Consider the following 13693-nt stretch of genomic DNA (forward strand, 5'->3'; position numbering starts at 1 on the left):
TTTATATTAATAAAAGCATTTATTCTTGCTGTTCATCTTGTGTTCTGAATATATATGTTTTAACTGGTAAAACAATAGTGGGAAAAAGAAATATGGATTCACCCCCCTCTCAGTATTTCCAAAAAGCAAATAATATCACTGTAAGGAGAAAGCAGAATAGAGGAACAAGGCATTTCCGTGGCAGAATGGAAAATCCTATCAACCTAAATATGGACCACTCTCTGATTGACATTCCTATTATTGATCTCTCTGACAAAGGGCCCCTTAGAGCAAGACAGGTCGGTGATAGGCCATCATGACTCACATCATTTCTATGAATATTAGGGGTCTAGGGGTGGACCACAAATTCTTAGCCCTGAAGGATTTATTTTCTACAGCTCAATCCAATATTATTCTCATACAGGAGACTATGCATGCTGTTGTTGTTTCTATTAGATATTTCAGGCGTATGTTCCCTTCTTGGCATATTGTTGCCACGGATGCAAATGGATTATCGGGGGGTTTAGCAATTTTATGGAATCCTCTCTGGATATCGGCAAAGGCGTTTAAATGTTTTGCAGGTATTCTCCTATTAGAAAATTTTCGAGGTCTAGTTGGTTCTATTCATGTCCTAAATGTATATGCCCCTTGCAAGGATCGTTGTCCATTTTGGAACTGGTTCTTATCCTCTGAATTTTGGGAATTAGACTCTCTCCTCATTAGGGGCAATTTGAATTGTACTCTGAGTAGTGATGAGGTTTGGGGGAGGGGCAAAAAGGATGATCCATTGGCTGGACTCATCAAGGGGGCCATTCTCCACCATAATATAATTGATGTATATCCACAAATCATGGGTCCTACATGGGACAATGGAAGAACAGGAACTTCCTATCTTTGCAAAAGATTAGACCGTTTTTTGATAAATGAAAAGCTTAAGGACTGTATGGGAAGGCCGTTATCTAATATAGTAAACTGTTTTATATCTGATCATAGGCCCATTTCCTTACAGTGGGGAAAAAGGAAGTACAGGAAGGGTCTCCCATTTAAATTCAATAGAGTATGGCTGGAAGATGTTGAATTCAATGATCTAGTCAAAAAATCATGGTCTTCATGCCTCCCTATCGAAAATACGTCCCCATCCCAAGCCCTTCTAGATAATCTGTGTGCTCTAAAGGTTAAGGTAAAGTCGTGGTAGGAAAATAAGGAAAAATCCAACAAGAGAGCCTTGAAAGAGATTCAAGAGGAATTGGATGTTTTTACTGAGAAGTTGAAAGAAAGTAATATCTCTCTTCAGGTCTGAAGTCATATAAAGGAATTGGAAAAGAAAAGATACAAAATGCTAGCTATTGAAGAAGCATCATGGAGGCTGAAGAGCAGAGCTTTATGGCTTAAGGAAGGAGATAGAAATACAAAATTCTATCATAGATTTGCAAATAATAGGAGGGAAATTAACTCAATTTGGGAAATAAAAAGTGAAGGGGGTAATTTGCTTCACTCCCAGGAGGAAATTTCAAAGGAGGCTGAGGCACATTTTGAAAAGTCATATAAAAGAAATGAGAACTGCAGGATGGAGGACATCTTATGGGGAATTGATCTCTTTCCTACTATGTTTGATGAAGAAAAAAATAATGCTCTATTCCAGCCTGTTTCTGAAGAAGAACTCCTGACAGTTATGAAGACTTTCAAAAAAGACAAAAGTCCAGGTCTAGATGGGTGGACTATTGAGTTTTTCATACATTTTTTTTTATTTGATCAAGAGGGACCTACTAGCAATGGTGGAGGAATCGAGACAGAAGGGTAGTATTCATCAACATATTTCGTCTACATTCATTGCTCTCATCCCTAAAAAGAAAAAAGCATCTGTTTTCTCGGATTTTAGACCAATTTCTCTCTGTAATGCGATTTACAAAATCATCTCAAAGATTATAGCAAATAGAATCTAAGGGACTTTGTCAAAATTCATATCCCAGGAACAACATGGTTTTCTTCAGAACAAGAATATCATCGAGGCTGTGGCTAACACGCAGGAGAGCTTACACTCATTACATACTAAAAAGTTGGATGCAGCAATCCTCCAATTAGATTTAAAGAAAGCCTATGATAGCCTTGATTGGGGTTTTCTAAGATGTATTTTATGCAAAATAGGGCTAAACAATGATTGCATAAGTTGGATTATGGCCTGTGTAGAAAATGTCAAATTTGCTGTCCTTATCAATGGTCTTCCATCAAACTTTTTCTTAGCAGCCAGAGGTCTCAGACAGGGATGCTCCCTATCCCCTCTTCTGTTCATTCTTGCTATGGACTCATTGAGTTTACATATTAAAAGAGTTGTAAAGGAAAAACAATGCAGACCATTGATGATCTGTGGGGGAAATCACATATCCCACAGTTTATTCGGGGATGATATCATGATTTTTGGAATGCTCTTCCGGGTTACATGGAAATGCATACATGACATTCTAAAAAATTTCCAAAGAGCCTATAGAATCCTTATAAATGAAGGAAAATATTTTTTCTATTTTGATGAAGGAGATATGGATTCAATGGAATTTCTGAGAGAACTGTTCAATATAGAAGTAAAACCCATAAAGGAAGGTATGAAATATCTGGGTTTTCATCTTAAACCAGCAGGCTACACAAAAGATGATTGGATGTGGATCACTGATCGTTTCTTTAGAAGAATAGCAGGGTGGGAGTACAAGTGTCTCTCTATGGTAGGCAGAGCGGTTTTGGCACAGTCTGTTCTGGCTCAGATGACAGTTTATTGGGCCCATCTATATTATGTCCCCACAGGTATCATTTCTATGCTAAACAGATTGATGGCAAATTTTATATGGGGAGGTAGTAAGGAAAAAAAAAAATATCACTTGACTAATCTCAGGAACATTACTTTTCCAAAAGCTCTGGGAGGTTGGGGAATCATGGACATAAGAAATTTTGGGAAGGCTCTTCTATGTAAGTCCCTATGGAGAGGTATAAATGGGGACAGTTTATGGAGCACATCCATAAGGAAGAAGTACATGGGAAATAAAGACTTACTATACTGGCACAGGAAAGGAACTATTGGCTCCCCCCATGGATCTGCTATATGGCTAAGTTTCCGGAAAATTGAGTCTTTCTTCCTGCAAAACCTCTCTTGGAATATTCAGAATGGCAGGAATGTGTATATCGGTTTTGATCAAATAATGGGTACAGGGGAGAATTTTAATATTCCACCAAACATCATAATGGCTCTCCATCGAAAAGGAATTTTCACATGGAGTCAAATCATAGCAGAATGGCAGGGAGGCACCCCTATTTGGAAGGATCCACAGGAGTTGGGCATAAGAGGAGATTTACAACAGCAATGGAACAATATCATGATGACTATGAGAAACATAGGTATATGCAGAACAAAAGAAAATGACTCCCTTACCTGGAGGGGTAAAAGGGAGAGGGAAGAAGTTCAAGTAAAGGAAATCTACTTAGTTTTAGTAAAAGGAATCCCTTCCCCTTTTATGAATATTTTCCCGATGTCTCTGTGGAAAACTAGGGCTCCCTACAAAATGATTCATTTCTCTTGGCTTGTTTTTCACAATAAAATCCTTACTTGGAAGAATCTTCAAAAAAGGAACTGGATTGGTCCTGGTATATGCCTTATGTGCAAAGAGGAGGGAGAAAACAACTGTCACATGTTCCTAAACTACTATTTCACTCTTCAGTTATGGAAGGATCTTGCAAACTACTTTGGTTTTAATTGGGTGTATCACGCATCCATACAAGATGCATTGTTTTGGTGGAGTACTCAGAAATCTACAATTAGATCCATTCCTCAACTTCTCCTTTGGTCAGTTTGGAAGTGGAGGAATAAGTTATTATTCCAAGACGGGAAGGAAGATAAAAAGTCTGTGTTTGAGAAGATAATTTCTCTTCATAACTCTATTCCAACTAAGATGACTATATATAAAAACAAGAATTCAAAGGTTCACAGGGGGGGTCCAGATGAGTTTTCTGAGACTTTTTTTGATGGGGCAGCTCAACATGGTATATGTGCTTGCGGTTTTCTCATATCAATGAATGAAGACCAACATTTTTCCATTTATTGGAATGGAGGTAAAGGTACAAACAACAAGGCTGAAGCTATGGCCCTTGCTGGTCTCCTACATTTAAGCTCCTTCCTTAATATTTAGAATCTTCAGATCTACGGTGACTCTAAAATCATGATTGAGCATGTCACAGGGAAATTATCTATAAAGAACTCCATGTTAACAGGGTGGATGAATAGGATAAATGTAATATGGAACGGAAAAAATGATTATTCTATCAATCATGTGGACAGATCCTATAATACTCGTGCTAATGAACTGTCAAAGAAAGGACTCTCAATCCAGCCTGGCATATGGAAAATGGAGATACAAATGGGATCAAGAACATTTCAGATTGAAGATTTTTCTTTGCCGGGTACTTAATCCATATTCCTTTGCTCAATGCCTCTACCTCTTTCACAAAATGTATGTTTTGTCTATTACTTTCTTGATCTTCTCATTTTGATGGGGTTGCTTTATCTATATGGACTTGAATGGTCATCCATGTGTCTATGGATGGATATTGTCTGTTTTGTTACATATTTCTACTTACATCTCTCCATTTAAGTGTTTTTTCAAACTTAGCAGTGCTCTGATCAGAACAGTCTTTTATCTATCTGCTTCATGCATTTCTTTGATTCTCTATGTAAATATACTTTATATAAATATAAATACTGCTTTTTTTCGTACTGGGAAAAAAAAGTTTTCAACCTTTGCCAATTTATAGAACAAAACCCTCAAATCCAATAGTGTTAAAAAAAACTGACTCTCAATAATTAAATATTTTAGTTTTTATAATTTTATTGTTTTAACCATCACGAATAAGTAACTCATTGACATAATTTGGGCAAGGGCCAACCTACAGGGTACCACTATAACACCAAGACTATATCTAGGTTTTTAGAGCCAACAAGGTAGATATAGCCATAACTTGTGTTAGTGAGAGTCAAAGCTAGTGTGGTTCAACCTTATCACAACTAACCAAATGTGTCTCTCAAACTAAACTTGATCACTTCAAAACCTTATGAAAACTAACATTTTTCATGTCATGTTTTCTTGTTCATTTTAATCAAAATCCTATAAAGATTTTTAAAAAGTTGAGTTTAAATTGTTTAATCCATTTATGCATTGAAAAATATATTTTAAAAACCAAAAAATCTTGAAATTGTATTGCCGATTTTAATGAATTCCCGTGAAAAATGCCATAATCAATTATTAATCATTAAATTCGCCTACATCTATCATAATTTTGGATCTAGGAAGCGCCTAAAGAGATCAAATCTCGTAAAATGTAAACCTCTTTTAGAATAAAAAGAAATTTAATCCCTCTCTCCACTTAATAGATTCAAAATTAAAATAAATTTAAATTACTTTTAACATCCAATAATAAAAAACCATACCCTATTTATATCTAATCAGAGAAATCACTGCAATATGAGAGAGAAACCATATGTTTTTAGTCGAACAAATCACTGCAATATGAGAGAGAAACCATATGTTTTTAATCAAACAAATTGGTAAACCAACCACTTGAAGTGTTTTTGGATCTAGTCCCAGAAACCAGAGAAGAACCATTATTCACCATTTCGCTAAATCATTTCTCTCCATCTCAAGAACCTTCTTCTTCCGGGTACCACGATCTTAAGGTGATTTACTTTGCTCCATTCTTTCCGAACTGCCCATTAAAGAAGCAGTGAGATCGTGCATTCTTTCTAAAAGATGGAGATATCTCCATACCCAACTTCCAAAACTTATCATCGCCGCTGATTTGTTTATGGTTAAACGACACCCTGATCCATTATCCATCACAAAAGTGGAGAATGTAATCTCTGACATTTTGCTTTCACACTCCTCTGATTTAGAAACCTTGGATCTGTCTACTTACTCGAAATCTTTTCTCTGGCGATTTAGCTGTGAAAATGTATGGAAATGGATACAACTTGTGGCCTCAAAGAATATCCAACACCTTTCTCTCCGCAATTTCCCTCAAGAGAGAATACTGCCTCCTACCCTTTTCTGTTGCAATACTCTAACCAGGCTCGAACTCTCCAACTACATTATCTCCAGTATTCCACCCAGTTTTGGCGGATTCCAGCATCTCATCACCTGCGAATTACTGAATGTAAAATTCAAGGATGACTCTTTAGATCGCCTCGTTTCCCTTTGCCCGCAACTCGAAAATCTCTGCATATTAAATTACTTTGGACCGCAGACTATCAATATTTCCGCTTCCAAGATTACAACTTTATGCATTTCGGTTTGCAGGCTGCGGGCCGAGCTTTATATAAACTGTCCGAGCCTCATATCTCTGGAGTTACTTTCCACAAAATATTACTATGTCAAGGACTTGAGAGTGAATGGGCTGCTGTTTCAGGAGCTTTCTTCCGCGGTTTGGTGCCTCGAAATGCAGGGCGGAAGCAATCTGATTGAATTGTCAATGGTTTGGGCGACAGAGAGAGCACTTGGTCTAAGTGAGGAGAGATTTGTTGAAATAATGGGGACCTTCACATCCTTGAAGGAGTTCTCTATCTATAATGCCTGCTGCCTTAAAAGGGAAAAAGATGTCGGTATTCCCATTCCAAGCCTGCTCCAATGCCTTCCTCATCTTGAGCGTCTCGATCTAAAGCACGTGCTGTGTCTGGTAAGAAAATCTTTGAAACTCTTAATGTCATTCCGTCATTGATGAGTAGGGGCATAAACCTAAAGCACGTGCTGTGTCTGGTAAGAAAATCTTTGAAACTCTTAATGTCATTCCGTCATTGATGAGTAGGGGCATTGATCTGTTTAGAGTAGAAAATTAGGATTTAGAAAACAAAATTTTTATGGTAAAATAGTTTTTTTTCAGCAATTTTATGAACTATATATCCTCAAATATATATCCTCAAATATCGATATGGATGTAAAAGTCATTTATAGATATGGATGTAAAAGTCATTTGTAATGTTGGCCAAGTTGCACAATTTGTGAGGAGAAAATCGTAGAGGAAATATTGGTGGGTTGGTGAAAATCAGTTTTACTTAGTTTTATAACATTTAAACCGCAACCCTAGTGATGCGTAAATAAGTGTTTAGTGTTTTCATTTGGAGCTTCAGTCTCCATTTATCACGCCAATATAATTTCCTTATGTTTTGAGATATAATATAAAGTGTGGCTAGTTGTGTTATGGTATTAATATTTCACAAGTAGATTTACCACAACCTTTTGATTACCTTTTGCTTCTGTTTTGCTCTGAGCTACTTTATGTGTTTTATTAAGCCTTTGTTAGTTGCTATTTCCATGCCGAAACATAAGACTGACATCTTTGCAACTGAATTCTCATAAGACTTATCTTTCTGCAAATGAATTCTGAGTGAGAATCCTCTCCTCTGCCTGGTGAAATTTTTCTAACATGGTATTAGAGCGGGTTAAATATTGTTAGCGTAAAAATAAGTGTTTTTACTAACAATTGAAAATTGTTTTGAGGGAAGAATGATTCAAAATCCCTCTTCTATATTTTCCAAGCAGTTCATGAAAGTATTTTCCCAAGGGTTTCAGCAGCAACGAAGTCCAAGCAAGCATGGGACACCAGGCATGGCAAAAGTCAAGACAACAAAACTGCAAATGTTGAGAAGAGACTTTGAAACACTCTGTATGAAAAAGTATGAGAATGTGGACCCATTTTTTACACAAGTAATTGGGTTGGTTACTCAAATCAGGTCTCATGATGAGACACTTGAAGAAAGGAGAATAGTTGAGAACGTTTTGAGAACCCAGCCAACAAAGTTTGATGCCATTGTTGTGGCCATAGAAGAGACAAATGATTTCTCACAATTCTCAGTGGATGGACTTCATGCATCAATGATTTCTCATGAACATACACTGAATAGAACAAGAAGCTCCTCATTGGAGCATGCCTTCAAGACACAAGTTTCCTTTGGTCAAAGTCGAGGCGAAGGAAGATCATACGCTAGAGGAAGAGGAAGAAGCAACCCTCCAAGCTAAAAGTGGAAGGGGCAACAATCAAAATCCAAGTCAAGGCCCAAGCTAAAATCAAGCATAAGGTCAAAGGTATGATAAATTTCAAGTTCAATATCATTACTGTAAGAAGTATAGTCATTATGCAAATGAATGTAGAAAGAAGCAATATGACATTAGTAACAAATCAAGTGTAAATTTCACAAAAGAAAATCAGAACCATGATAGCATGTTTTTAGCTTGTAATGTAGCACAAGAAAAACAAAGTGATATATGGTATCTAGATTTAAAATGTAGCAACCACATATCAGGGAACATAGAAATGTTTTCTAATCTAGATGAAAGTGTGAAATTTGAAGTGACATTAGGGATTGATAGCAAAGTCTCTGTCATGAGAAAAGGAAGAGTCAATATCCTAACAAAGAAGAGGGAGAAGAAGTATATATCAGATGTTTACTTTGTTCCCGGTCTGAAGCAAAACTTCATAAGCATTGGACAACTCATGCAAAAGGGCTACAATGTCTTCTTTAAAAATTATGAGTGCACAATTTTGGATAGGCCTCCAAGCAAACAACTGATTGCAAAGGTTCAGATGACAAACAATAGAATGTTTACCCTAAAGATAAGATCATATTTGAAAGAAGGTGCACAAGCACAACTATCAATGAACTCACAAGAAGATGGAAGAAAAGATGCAGTTGTCACACAAGTGAACTATCAAGCAGAGGTCAAAGATGAAAATTGGTTATGACATTTGAGATTTTGTCATTTCAACTTTGGAGGTTTAAATTTGTTGCATAGGAAAGGCATGGTGAAGGGATTGCCACTCATACAAAAACGAGACAACCTATGTGAAAGATGTATCTTGGGCAAACAACATAGAGAGACATTTCTAGTAGGAAAGTTAGTATGGGCAAAGGCACCTTTGGAGATTGTCCACTCAGATTTATGTGGACCAATGCAGACACCATCAATTGGTGGTAGCCATTATTTATTGATCTTCATAGATGACTACACAAGGAAGACATGGGTCTATCTCCTAAAACAGAAAAGTGAAGTATTTGAGCGCTTTCGCCAATACAAGGCTCTAGTTGAGAAGCAAAGTGGACACTACATCAAAGTCCTCAAGACTGACAAAGATGTCGAATACATATCAAACGATTTCCTACGTTTTTGTAGGGAACATGGAATTCACAAGCAATTTACAAAAAGATATACACCTCATCAAAATGGTGTGGCGGAAAAGAAGAATAGGGCCATTATGGAAATGGCAAGGAGTATGTTGAAGGCAAAGCATTTGCCAAATGATTATTGGGTTGAAGCGGTCATATGTGCAGCATATATCTTGAATAGATGTCCAACAAAAAGCATCCAGAACGTAGTTTCTGAAGAGGCATGGAGTGGAAGAAAGCATAGTGTCACTCACATGAGCGTCTTTGGTTGTGGGGCATATGCACATGTCCCAGATGAGTTGAGGAACAAGTTGGACAACAAGGGAGAGAAATGTATATTTGTTGGATATAGTGATGAATCCACAACATACAAACTCTACAATCCATCAACCAAGAAGGTCATAATCAACAGAGATGTGCAGTTCATAGAAGAGGAAGCATGGGATGGAATTTTAAAGAAGACAATCAATGTGAAAGCATGTATACCACATGAGGACAAAAACGAATTGACAACAACAAACAATTCCTCAGCAATGACTCACTCTACTCCTATTCAAGCGCAACAAAGCAGGCAGCAATGAACACCATCAACAAATAACAGGACAATGTCACGTAGTCAAGCAAGTGCTTTTCTAAGCACACCGCAAAGTGCAACACCAAGTGACATGTCAACCCTATCTTCAACAAGCACAAGAAGACAAAAATTTAGAAATCTAAACGAAATTTATGAGCAAGCTGAAGTTGATAGCAGCGCTGGTCTGAATTCCTTATTTGCATTATTTTGTCATGTAGATGACCCAATCCATTTTGAAGATGTAGTCAAACAAGAAAAATGGGTTGCGGCAATGGATAAAGAAATAGAAGCAATAAAAAAGAATGACACATGGGAGTTAGTGGACTTACCACAAGGAAAACAATTCATTAGAGTGAAGTGGGTCTATAAGACCAAGAGCAACGTTGAGGGAAAGATTGAAAGACACAAAGCGAGGCTAGTTGTCAAAGGATACAAGAAGCGACATGGAAGAGATTATGCGGAGACGTTCGCGCCAGTTGCGAGGATGGAGACAATGCGTATTGTTGTGGCAATTGTTGCGCAACATAAATGGAAAGTGTATCAAATGGACGTAAAATCAACGTTCTTAAATGGAGTGTTGAAAGAGGAAGTGTATGTTGCGCATTCCCCTGATTATGAGGTAGAAGGCCAAGAAGACAAAGTGTATTGGTTGAGGAAAGCTCTTTATGGGTTGAAGCAAGCACCACGTGCATGGTACAACAGGATAGATGCCTACTTGTTTGACAATGGTTTTGACAAATGTGACGGTGAGCCTACTCTATACATCAAAGTGAGCGATGGTAATATTCTTATTATCGTCTTATATGTAGATGATTTGATTTTTACATGCAGTGATGATTTCATCATCGCTGATTTCAAACAAGTCATGAAGAATGAATTTGAAATCACTGAGTTGGGCTTGTTAAGGTATTTTTTGGGCATAGAAGTGAAATAAATAGAAAATGGTAATTTTTATTTCCTAAGAAAAGTATGTAGCAGACATTTTGGAGAGGTTTAAAATGCAAAAAAGCAAGCCCACACCAACTCCAATTGTCATGGGGTTGAAGTTGAGCAAAGAAGATTGCAGCAGCAATGTCAATATGACATTATACAAAAGTATGATATGTAGCTTGATGTATTTAACTGTGACTAGGCAGGATATAATGTATGCAGTGAGTTTGGTGTCATGGTTCATGGAGACACCCAAGGAAACACATTGGCAAGCAACGAAAAGGATTCTAAGGTATGTCAATGGGACAAAATAGTATGACATTTTGTACACAGCAACAGATGATTTTAGGTTGGTTGGTTACACTGACAATGATTGGGCAGGAAGTGTCGATGACAGAAAGAGCACGTCACGATATGTGTTTCATTTGAGTTCCGGAGCCATTTCATGGGCTTCCAAGTAGAAACCAATAGTTTCATTGTCAACAATAGAAGTTGAATATGTCGTCGCAACAACAGTAGCATGTCAAGTAGTTTGGATGAGAAGGATGTTGAGGGATCTTCGCTATGACCAAGAAGAAACAACAATTATTTTCTACAACAACACATTAGCAATTGCATTATCAAAGAATTCTGTTTTTCACAAGAGGACCAAGCATATTGATGGTAAATATCATTTTATTAGAGAGTTAATTAACAATGATAAAATTATGTTGCAACACTGTAGGTCACAGGAACAATTCGCTGATATTTTCACAAAGTCATTGACACGTGAAAGTTTTGTTTATCTCATAGATTGTTTGAGCATTGTCAATGGAGGCAGTTGTTATTAAGGGGGAGTGTTGGAAATTAATCTCAACCACCGCTTTAAACACACTGACAAACACCATGCTTGCCCAGTGAACTACTCCACGGTTGTGATTTTGTTTGTAGACGAAAGGGGAGTGAAGTCAGAGAAGAAATACAACGCTAACCATTTTGCAACACAGTAGAGAGTTTAAGGCATTTAATGAGGTTTGATAAATATATATGGGCAAGCATTCACTCCGCAATTGTTGCCCACACTCCACAACACCTGCAAGTTCAGAAAACCATTTACTATGTAAAATCCCCTATGCGTATTAATTATTTGCTTTGTCATGTATTAATGTCAAATATGGATGTAAAAGCCATTTGTAATGTTGGGCAAGTTAGAGAGGGAGAATATGTGAGGAAAAAATCGTGGAGAAAATATTGGTGGGCTGCATGAAAACCTTTTACAGAGTCTTACAGACATTTACTGGGCAACCTCAGTGTTTTCACTTGGAGCTGCAATCTCCATTTATCAGGCCAATGTAATTTCCTTATGTTTTGACATATAATATAAAATGTCGCTAATTGCATTATGGTATTAATGATCCTTCCCAAGTAGATTTGCCGCAACTTTTTGCTTTTACTATATTTTACCGTGAGTAACATAAGACTTATTCGACCCAACTGAATTCTCATAAGACTTACCTTACAACAAATACTCCTCTCCTCCGTGAAATTTTTCTAACATTTCTTACAAAGCTACTACTTATCTACCATCCGACGATTCCGGACTATATATTTTATAATCCTCAAACTAAACTTTTAGAGTTTTTATGTTCTAGGTTTCAAGGTTTTTTTGGCTGAATAAGATAAGATAATATTCAACAGACAAAATGTAGAGTTATAAATCAATCGATGCTTCATCTTTATCTCTTAGCATATCTTTTGTCAATGGGATAAGAATAAAATAATATCTCATTAACCAGATGTAAAATCAATAAACTAACTACCTCATGTTTAATATTTACACTTTTCTTTAAATTACTTTATTTTGTATTGCATTCTGATATTCATAGCTAGTTTATTTGTGCAAAATGGTGTTGGGACATTGATTGGTTTTTTTATTTGCTATTCAATGCAGGAATTCAGGAGAGATCCCAACCCATCATGTCTAGATGCTCCTCTATTTAATGTTCGGACAGTAAATGCGTTTCTACATAATTTAGATGATAAAGGAATAGCCTTGATACACTGGTTGCTTGAGACAACTCTTGCCCTCCAAACCATGGTAATCAGAATACCACAGCGCAGGGCGAGGCAGGAAGAAAAGTACAAGCAGTTTTTAGCAAAACTGGAGGATTTGAAAGGAGCAGAATCTAGAGCAGAAATACGCGTCACTGAAGGAAAACGTGTTGTTGAAATTGGGAGGTGACCAGACTTTCCAGAAATTCGATCCCATCAAATGTTGAAAGGTATTGATTTTATTTCTGTGGAGCCTCCCCTCCTAGCCGTTTCACATTGGACAGTTTGCTATTGGTATTGTTATTTATTGTGGTTTTACTATATTTGTAATAATGTGTTAACCTATTCTATTTTATTTATAGTTGAAGGAAGCTCAAGTGCATGTCAACCACTGTATTATTATTAATATTTTTGGTTCAGATGTGGTAAAATTCAGTTTTGTATTTTTTTCAGCAGTAAGTCATATTCAGTAAGTAGTTTTTTTTATTGTGTTTCTAATGATATTTATTTTATTTATTGATAAAAAAATGTTTTAGTAATGGAAATGGTATAGCAATAAAAGTACCGAATTCCTTAATTATAAGTTGAAGATCATAATTGTGATTTATTTAGTTGTTATGATAAAATTAAGATAAATTGTGATATAGTTAGGTGTTATCAAATGACATAGTTGGGTGTTATGAAATGACATTTTGAATGATTTATTTCTGTGTAGGTTTCTCAAGTAACAAGGCTGTGGAAGTTCTTTGGAGGGAGAGGTTATTTGGATAATAAGGAGGTGGAAACAGTGCCAACAATGAGTAGATATGGAAGTGGAGTAAATGTTAGAGAATTATAACAGAACAAAGTTAGTTGGTATTGAACTTCTACTGAATTAGACATTTTCTTTAGTTGTGTTTGAAGTTTTTCAAGTTTATTTATTTTATTTAAAAGTATATTCAGATAAATAAGGTAAGATTATTATTTTAAATATGAATATACTTTCACAT

At 36.4% G+C, this 13693-nt stretch overlaps 1 protein-coding gene across 1 annotated transcript; it reads left to right on the plus strand.

The window, feature by feature from the left end:
• The first annotated feature begins 209 nt into the window (after positions 1-209).
• LOC149143822 (F-box/FBD/LRR-repeat protein At1g13570-like) lies at positions 210-12894 on the plus strand. The gene is made up of 4 exons (XM_089451951.1): positions 210-278; positions 404-560; positions 5690-6684; positions 12604-12894. Exons 1-4 carry the CDS (start codon positions 210-212, stop codon positions 12892-12894), a joined length of 1512 nt encoding a protein of 503 aa, XP_089308077.1.
• Positions 12895-13693: the final 799 nt, after the last annotated feature.

This window comes from Pinus tabuliformis, chromosome X (assembly GCF_031772625.1).
Source record: "Pinus tabuliformis cultivar Carrire ecotype Pingquan chromosome X, CPIR1, whole genome shotgun sequence".
Lineage (NCBI taxonomy): Eukaryota > Viridiplantae > Streptophyta > Pinopsida > Pinales > Pinaceae > Pinus > Pinus tabuliformis.

Coding starts and splice junctions, on each gene's coding strand:
- LOC149143822 (XM_089451951.1), top strand. CDS start 210: ATGGACCACTCTCTGATTGACATTCCTATTATTGATCTCTCTGACAAA. Junction 279..403: donor GGCCCCTTAGAGCAAGACAG/GTCGGTGATAGG, acceptor ATTCTCATACAG/GAGACTATGCATGCTGTTGT. Junction 6,685..12,603: donor TAAAGCACGTGCTGTGTCTG/GTAAGAAAATCT, acceptor TATTCAATGCAG/GAATTCAGGAGAGATCCCAA.